Raw genomic sequence first — 8,851 nt, 5'->3', positions numbered from 1 at the left:
GCCGCCGGCTATAAAAGACGGCGGCGGTCACAGACCGCATCACACCCGCTCTGTCGTCCTCTCCCCCTCCACCTTCTCCGGCGCCCTCTCCATCGCCATGACGTGCACCCTGCAGGCCACGTGGGCCAAGCTCTCCCTCGCCGCCCGGGCCAGGTTCCCGCGGACGGAGGAGGAGCGCGCGGACTCGCGGTGGGTCGCCGACGACGAGGCGCACCGCGTCGCTGCCGAGGCGGCGGCGAAGAAGGAAGGGGACGCGGAGATGGTGGAGGCGGCCGCGGACGGCTGGCACGAGACCGCGAACGGCTGGTACGAGGCCGCGGAGGAGGGGGCGGCCGCCGCGGAGGTGGAGCCCATCGACGAGGAGGACCTCGCGTCGGCGAACATCAACGCTGCCATCGAGGAGCGTCTCGCCGACCTCACGCGTGTGACGAAGGAGCACTAGGCCACCTGCCGGGCCGGCCGCCACCGATTAGGCGACCTCCTCAGCTAGAAGAACGAGTTGCTCGCTATGCGAGCAGCCCGCCACCTCATCCAGATGCCCTCGCCCGAGCGGCGCGCCCGGGAAGCTGCTGCATCGGCGGAGCGCGGCCGACAAGAGCGCATGCGCCGGCGGAACGAGAACCATGAGGCCCAGGCCGCCGGCCGCGTCCGCCTGGAGGCGCGCACCACTGTGGAACGCGCCGCCCTGCAGGAGCTGGAGCTATGCGGGAAGCGGATGGTGCCGCCGCAGGAGGCGGAGCGCGAGCGTGCCCGAGGCGCGCGGACGGAAAGGAGGAGGATGAAGGCCTCCGCCGCGCCACCCAACTCGTAAGCTGGAGTGGAATCCTCACGCGTACAGGCCGCCCGCGTCGAGTGAAATCCACGGCCCCGTCGGCGAGCCGGCGAGGAGTTGCCGGCGAGGCCGCCGGCCCCGTACGTATTACGATAGAAGTTGTAGACTAAAAAAAATGTAATGGGTACTTTTTAATTAAAAAAATTATTTATGTCTATGACACGCGGGCCAGGGGTGGACAAGGGCGGACGCGAGCGGCCAGCCATCGGCGTCCGCGGCCATGCAAACTCGTCTCAGATTTGGGCCGGGTTTGGGTCGTCCCGGACGCCGCGGCCATCTGTTTTTTGGATGGGTCCGCGCGCTAGGCCACGGTTTTGTCCGTTTCGATCCATCCGGACGCGCGGGCGCGGGATGGATCGCCGCGTTGGAGATGCCCTAAGGTCTCGTTTGGGTGGAGTAGTGTGCGTGCATACATTTGGGACCAATAACCAGTGGGGACAGGGCAACCATAATCCTTGCACTTCACCCACCCGTCGTGGGAGCCCCTACAAGTTCCATTTGAGCAGCTATCTCGCGTGAAGATTCAATCAAACCTAGCAACGAGAGATCGTACGCAAAGGTTCCCACTGCGTCGAGTTGATCCAAAATTACAAATGCAACGGCCTTCCTTGATCGTGGAATGCAACAAGAAATAATAAGAAAATTCACCCTGAATAAACAAGTCCATGAGGCATACATAAATCAAACGAGCACCTGAACTTAAATACTACCTCCGTCCCATGAAATATGTCAAAAAATTATCTAAATTTTAATGTATCTAGTCACTAAATAATATCTAGATACGTCTGAATTTAGATAAACTTTTGACATGTTTTATGCGACAAAAGGAGTAATAAAGATGCTCCTCCATGGCCCCATCTGGGCGAAGGAGGAAGGACTATATAATGGACTAATGAATGGAATCATGTCGAGTGCTGCACCAAAACTAAAAAAAAAGGACCTACAATTAAGGCAACGTTTTTTTATGCGGGGAAAATTATGGCTATGTATGATGTATATGATCTTCCAAATAATTTGATCTATTTTAATTTATGTAAAATAACTGTCTTTTACCTCAAAAAAATATATACCGTTTTACATGTGAAAGTAATCAACACTCTCGCGGATGGTAATCCTTTATTTGAGATGAAGCACATGGACGAACGATGGAGCCAGAGGATGACGCGCGACCCATCCCCCGGGGGTTTTCCTTCGTGAAAACTGAAAACCTGTGGTGTACCATACTACAGTGCTCGAAAACCTGGAAACACACTGATAACCTGTGTTCAGAAAGATGGAATTCAGCATAAACACGCCCGATCCAAAAGCTAAAGCATGATTTCTTCTTTCAAAATTTGATCGCCTTGGTTACTTTGAGATGTCTTGGTCATCAACTACATCACCAACACACCAAGTCGGTAGAATTAAGTAGAGCCCAACTTGTAAGTAGAACACATTTTCTCCCCACAAAAATGTCAACCAAATTTCCTGTGCATTCTTGTATAATTAATCAGGTTCAAGTTAACAAACCTGGGCAATGCATTCTTTACAGAGTAATAATTCTGGACAATAACTGAAAGCACAATTCTATTAACTTGGTTTCAAATAATGGAAACAGTTACATGTACAGATTACAAGACTGAGATCCGCTCTGCGACTTCAGCAAAGCATAGCTGGAAAAAGACATACGAAAATCATTGTTACACCAAGACCACAAGGTCCACAGCAATCAGATTCTACAAATCTGTGACCCCTACCACGAGATGTCAGCATCAGTTCCACCAGAGACATAGCACTGACTCCATCCATGCATGCCATCGCTATGTCTTCCTTGTTAATGCTTGCATGATGCCTCCTTAATTTAAATGTCTAAAGTCATATATCAATCCTGATGGCTGATATACAGTGGCGATAGGCAGCTCATCAAAGGTTTGGACCCCAAGTTGGGTGTTACACGTTCCAGGTTCCATTTGCCTCGCTTTCCGCATTAGCTTTCTAATGCAGAAAGCTCAACCTCCTTAGTGCAAGGACGGTATGCTGCGAAAGTGCTGTCATTGGCAAAAGAACCAGGATTGAAACAAGTGATTCCTGTATATTTGAAGGCCTTCTGCTCACTCTTGTCACCCAATACTATCTGAAGAAGATTTAAACAAGTATTAGCACAAGACCTGCCAAACTTTTGTTGATAGTGTTGTGGATCGATGATAGTTACATAAGTATAGTTATGCTTTTGTGCATGTTGAACAAATGAATTGGCACCGAAGCATATTCGTGAGATAACAGTCAGAAAACATTTCAAGGTGTGCATAAAGTATGTGCAATTACATACCGTGTGAGGAGTTGGATACAGCCGAAGGCAATGATCATAGTTCCATATGATAGGTTGGACTGTAAGAGGCAATGGACACAGATGACTCTGGTGGGTGATAGTTGCTACTAGCTGAACAAAAAGGATTGGTTAGTTTACGAACAGTCAGCAGCATACATTCTGACTAAAATAATTAATAGAAGTTAATTAACTTGCATGTTCAAATGGGTCGCTTGTTTCTTCCGTTGTTGGTGGAATCAGACATGACCGCCGCATCCTGTAAAGGAGATCTTGCCGAAAAAACACGATTTCTTGTGTATAAAACTTCACCCTGGAAAATCAATTATTTTATTGGAGATAGAACGTATGATAATTGGTAGGTCTGGAAGTTAATCTTGTCTTCATCATGATAAGTTAGTATGGAATGATGCCATAGATTGGTATATGTTCCTTGATTATCTATCGCTACATAGTAGTTTCAGTGGGTAACAAGTGCATGAAGCATTTTCCAGGACTTAAACGAAATGTCAGTGCCTCAATGAATAACCGTGAAGATAAATCAGGCACATTTGGAAAAATAGACCAAATGAAGATGGTGTCTGGTACAGAGAGAGCTCTACTACAAACAAAATATTGCGTGCAACATGCATTATGATGTTAGATGCCTACTAAAAAACATGGTTCCATAGTATGCACATCGGTAGGCCAGTATGGGCATGCATGTTAAGCGTCTTTATGTACGTATTGTCATTGTGCATCATGATCATGCAATTTTGTACAGATGCTTGCTGTATGGATCGTCGCAATAACTACAGCACACAAATGGTAACCTTTATGCTAAAACTGAACCAAGTCACAGTGAAGACAATTGGATGAACCTCCCAGTGGGTCTTTTTAGAATCATGGCAGTCAATATGTTTAAATTTGACCATCCGTGTAGAAATAATTACGAACATACACAGTATTGAATTGATATTAATCCATCATGAAATATACTTTCATGATGTGTAACATACTTTCATAGAATTGATCGTCAAAGGTCGCCATGGAGATCATATCAATGTCCAAAAAGACTAGAATTTGGAATCAGAGTCACATGTAGCACAGAATTTACAGCACAAAGAAAACAGTAGCATCACCCATCCCTGTTCAAGGTGTTATTGATTTTAATCAGCTACATACTTGTTTTATAATTTGAACCCCCAAAAAATAGATCCCTGTCTTTGCATGGGTGATTATATATTTATATATCCCTATCAATAAATGTTTAACATATGGAATTTTTAGATAATGATACAAGGCATTGCTTTCGTGTCGAACCTGCAAGGGTTGCTTACAAATATAGCATTTGGGATGTGCTTCTGAAGTTCTTCAATTAGATATTTCGGGAGTGCACACCTTGGGAGAGCTTTCGAAGGTCCTGCAAATTTACTACCATGTAAGAAGAATGATGTATACGAGAAACAAGGAAATATCTGCTACTATGGAAAGTAAGCTGGCAGTATTTATGGCCAACAACCTCATTTCCATATGCTATTACAGAAGCCGTTCCTTGGTTTAAACTAGCAAGAAAATAATACTCCCTCCATTCTAATTTAATTGACTCAACTCTGTATAAATACGCATGTATCTAGACACGTTTTAGTGTCTAGATACATGTGTATCTATATAAAACTGAGTCAATTAATTTGGGATAGATGGATAATAATAATAAGTGAATATAAAAAATAGGCCAAGTGAGATTTAATTCATTACTGAACGATACGAATCGCATACTGTAGGAAACCCTACATGCAGATATGAGTTATCAGATAAAAGCATATCATTTAGTATTGGAAGTACCTGCATCGTCAGGACCAGGAATGAATAAGAAACGACTATGTTCCTTTAACCTAGTTCGAGCTGCGATCATCTCACCAAGCTTCCCAAACTGCAATCTAAACAAAGCTACATGATTAAGGTATTGCCTTCGATTGGAATACAAAATGCCTAGCACAAATTTTGATCATCTCTCATGAAACACGATAGTCACACCTGAGTTCTTCAAATGAACTAAATGCCAGATTGCAGGGCTGAGAGCAGAAATTTCCCATTAAAACAAACAGAGAAGGAACCACTTCCACACTTTCATAGCCATCAAGGACAACGCCTAACTTCTCCATAGTCTACTCTACGAGGTAACACATATGCACATCCTGAGAGTATGACTAGACAAAAAAGTTGCATAAAGCAAGGAAATAATACCAAACATAAATACCTCAGGATTGTCCAGCCAAACATCAGAAAGTATGACGAACATGTCATTCACAGCCTTATTTTCTAGTGACGATAGTCTTAGCTGTTTAATACAAAGGTAACAAATATCATCAGTAAAGACGTTTTCGGCAAGACCTATTACTAACATGTAGAACGCAATTACAGACTTACTGTTTCTTCAGTTGGTATGACACCTCCACCAAAGAAATCAAGTCCCATAAGGAGTGAAAGTGATGCCTCTCTGTCCTCTAAGGGAGGAAACCCACATGTATTGACCTGTAGATGATTGGGAAAAAAAACATATTCAAGAGGATAATACAAAAAGAAAACTAATAATTTTCTGGTACATGAGAATCCAGACCTGGAAAATGCCATTCGAAAGCAGTTCCCCTTCTGCTACAATTACAGTGTTTTCAACAAAGAAACCTGAAGTGATTTTGTGTTATATGTTAAGGAAAGAGATGTGCTTCTCTGGATAAGCATAAATCCATATAGTTCAAACAAAATGCTCAAATGACATATGGGTCACTGATGCAAATATGATTAGTACTAATTAGTAAGCACTTGTAAAATGGAAGGATTTCTTTTCATTAACCTGGAAACTGTGAACAAACAAACTTTAAAGTTGAGAAACATTTCCAATTTTAGCACAGCAAATACATTAATATTTATTTTCATATATTCATATGTAGTTAACATGGTAACAGTTTTAAGGATATTGCATTTGCTAAGTCAATTGGCACTGCTCCAGTAAGATCTTCCAAGTAAAATTGGCGTTCCTCCAATTGTGATATGACTCCCATAATCCATCTCCGTCCAGTGCACCCAATTAAAGATTGTATAGAAGTTATCTACATGAAAAGGAAAATTGAATATCATTTCATAAACAAAAAACTAAGAAAAAAATTGAAGGGGGGAGAAATCCCAAAGTGTTGGAATAGAGTTATTGGGAGTAGAAACACAACATAAATTAAGAGAAATACCTCACAACTATCACTTTCAGTCATAACAGTCTCAAAAGCTGGCCTCGAGAAATATTTATCACGAGCGAGCCTCTGAAGCAGCACTTGATATCTGTCCCTGTAAAGGGCAGCTTTATCTCCAGCTTCTCCATGGATGGATAATCTTCCAGTATGCCTATATACACATCATAATCGAGCATATAGCATCAACAAACATAAGATCAAAAAGACCATTATAATCGATGATTCCCGCTTTTCCGTGAGATAAATGGTTAAGCCATTCTTAGAACATACAGACAAGATTTTTTACCCAGGCATGTGTTCTAGTTAAGCATCAAAGGTAAACATATGTGTCGTACTGAATTATATTGCAGCTCTTAAAAAGAAACGAATTGATTACAAGATGGCTGGGCTAACAAACTGACGAACTATACAAAAAAAAAATCAAAAAGGAGGTTGAAACCCCTCGCGTATGGATCAAAATGATGCTCACGGCCCTTTTTATTACAATTGACGAACTACACTTAAGCAGAATATCATTCCAGAAAGAAGTAAGGCACGTTTGACACATCTATTTCAAACATTCAGAAAAAAACAGTTAATTTAGAAGAACGAAAAAGGCAAGCTCCAGTGAAACTATGCATTCACTCTGGAAATTAGCAATCCCTCGTCAATATCCATTCAAGATTTAGGCGAGTCAAGTGGTGAATAAATACCCTTGTCGCAACATTCAACCATGGTTCAGTTCAACACGAAAAGGTCAAAAGAAAGACCAAATTCTCAAGTCTCTCCAGATCTAAAAGGAAGTGGAGGTGTACATACTCGTAGAACACTTTCTTGATTGGGTCGTAGTGGAAGCGGGGCACGACGAACGAGTCAACCACCCGCAGTGCCGACCGGGCGCTGGTGGCCGCCGGAGACGCCGCGTCGACCGCCTCCTCCGCCTCGACGAGCAGGGACACCACACGCCGGACAGCGTCCCGATCCAGTATAGATGATTTCACTGCGCGCACCCACAAATCAACGAGTAGACGCGCACAGGGTCACAACCAACCGTAAAATAAAGCCAAAATGGGGTGGGGGTGGGGGGGAGTAGTTACGCGGCTCTTTGTCGAGCTCGTCGAGGAGGAGGTCGAGCGCGTCGTCCTCGGCGTCGGGGAAGCGGTCGAGGAAGGCGGCGGCCTCCTCGAGGGCGTCGACCTTGAGGGTGAAGCCCCGCAGCCGGAACTTGCGCTGCAGCTTCTTGCGCATGGCTGCCGACGGCGCCGCCATGGGAGACGAGGGGAGGGGAGAGCAGAGCAGGGAGTGGCGTGGCGGGAAATGTGGCTTAGATTTGGGGAAAGTGGCGGGATACATGGCGACTCCGTGCCAGGCCGGCTATCCGCCAGTGGCAAGTTTGGGCCTAATCCTGCGCTTCCATAAGAGCATGTCTAACAGGTCCCGTATTTTTTCGCCCCTTAAAATGCGAGTAGAGGGCCCTGTATTTACTTTTCATCGGCCGAAAACTCGGACGAGCTAGCAGACCCCGTAAAATAGGGGTGGGGATACGGGGTCTGCTAGCTCGTCCGAGTTTTCAACCCCTGAAAACAGGGTTTTTTGACAAATTGCATATTAGAACCAACACACCATTCAGATAAAATAAATGTTTTACATCACACAATAATCGTCATAATTATTACAATAATGTTTTTCGGAAATGTCAACAAATGTTCTAATGGAAGAATTAAACAAATAACAAATGTTTCACACATACAACAAATAGAAAATGAATGTTTCACACATACAACAATGGGAAATGAATGTAATAAATCATTGGCCATGCAACTGCCAATGGTGATCAATCAAATCTTGGGTGAGCTGGTGATGAGTCTCGGCATTTTCAATACCTCGATGAGCTGCAAGAAAAGTTTCAATCCGATCAGCGTTCCTCTCGGGCTGCACTCGGGTGCCAACATTGTCATAGAAACATGGCAAGTTTAAACCTCTTTCATCTTCAATGATCATGTTGTGAAGAATCACACAACATGTCATGACATCAACAAGAGTTTCCTTGTCCCAAAACCTAGCAGGACCCCGGACAATTGCAAACCTTGCTTGCAAGACACCAAAAGCTCTCTCAATATCTTTGCGGCATGCCTCTTGATTTCTGGTGAAGCAAGCTTCCTTTCTTGTCAAAGCCCTGTCCTTTTTCTCTTTTATGGACTTGACAAGGGTTGCATAGTTAGGGTAAATACCATCTGTGAGATAGTACCCCATGGTGTACTCATTGTTCATAACTTTGTAGTTACAAGGTGGAGCTTCACCCTTAACTAGTCTTGCAAACAAAGGGGATCTATTCAAGATGTTGATGTCGTTGAGTGTCCCCGGCAATCCAAAAAAAGCATGCCAAATCCATAAGTCTTGAGAGGCCATAGCTTCAAGAACAATGGTAGCATCACGGCTTTTGCCACAATACATTCCATGCCATGCTTTTGGACAATTTTTCCATGTCCAATGCATGCAATCCAAACTACC

The 8,851-nt window shown here is 44.1% G+C and overlaps 1 protein-coding gene across 1 annotated transcript; it reads right to left on the bottom strand.

The window, feature by feature from the left end:
- Positions 1 to 2,798: 2,798 nt before the first annotated feature.
- On the bottom strand, positions 2,799 to 7,609 carry LOC124655986 (DNA polymerase epsilon subunit B-like). The gene is made up of 13 exons (XM_047194804.1): positions 7,438 to 7,609; positions 7,160 to 7,340; positions 6,359 to 6,512; positions 6,095 to 6,226; positions 5,737 to 5,814; positions 5,547 to 5,651; positions 5,377 to 5,457; positions 5,154 to 5,284; positions 4,962 to 5,056; positions 4,440 to 4,539; positions 3,336 to 3,450; positions 3,141 to 3,251; positions 2,799 to 2,945 (listed from the first exon to the last, which is right to left on the bottom strand). The coding sequence occupies exons 1-13, from the start codon at positions 7,607 to 7,609 to the stop codon at positions 2,799 to 2,801; spliced, it is 1,602 nt and encodes a 533-aa protein (XP_047050760.1).
- Between the last annotated feature and the right edge of the window lie 1,242 nt (positions 7,610 to 8,851).

The sequence above is a fragment of the Lolium rigidum genome, chromosome 5, assembly GCF_022539505.1.
Source record: "Lolium rigidum isolate FL_2022 chromosome 5, APGP_CSIRO_Lrig_0.1, whole genome shotgun sequence".
Taxonomy (NCBI): Eukaryota; Viridiplantae; Streptophyta; class Magnoliopsida; order Poales; family Poaceae; genus Lolium; species Lolium rigidum.
Note: the sequence above shows the minus strand (reverse complement) of the source record. Positions and strands in the feature narration are given on the sequence as shown.

Excerpts from the sequence above, each read along its gene's own strand:
- LOC124655986 (XM_047194804.1), bottom strand. The coding sequence starts at position 7,609 with ATGGCGGCGCCGTCGGCAGCCATGCGCAAGAAGCTGCAGCGCAAGTTC. Across the intron at positions 4,540-4,961 it reads TCCTGGTCCTGACGATGCAG|GACCTTCGAAAGCTCTCCCA; the intron begins GTACTTCCAATA and ends GTAAATTTGCAG. Across the intron at positions 2,946-3,140 it reads TGTATCCAACTCCTCACACG|ATAGTATTGGGTGACAAGAG; the intron begins GTATGTAATTGC and ends AATCTTCTTCAG.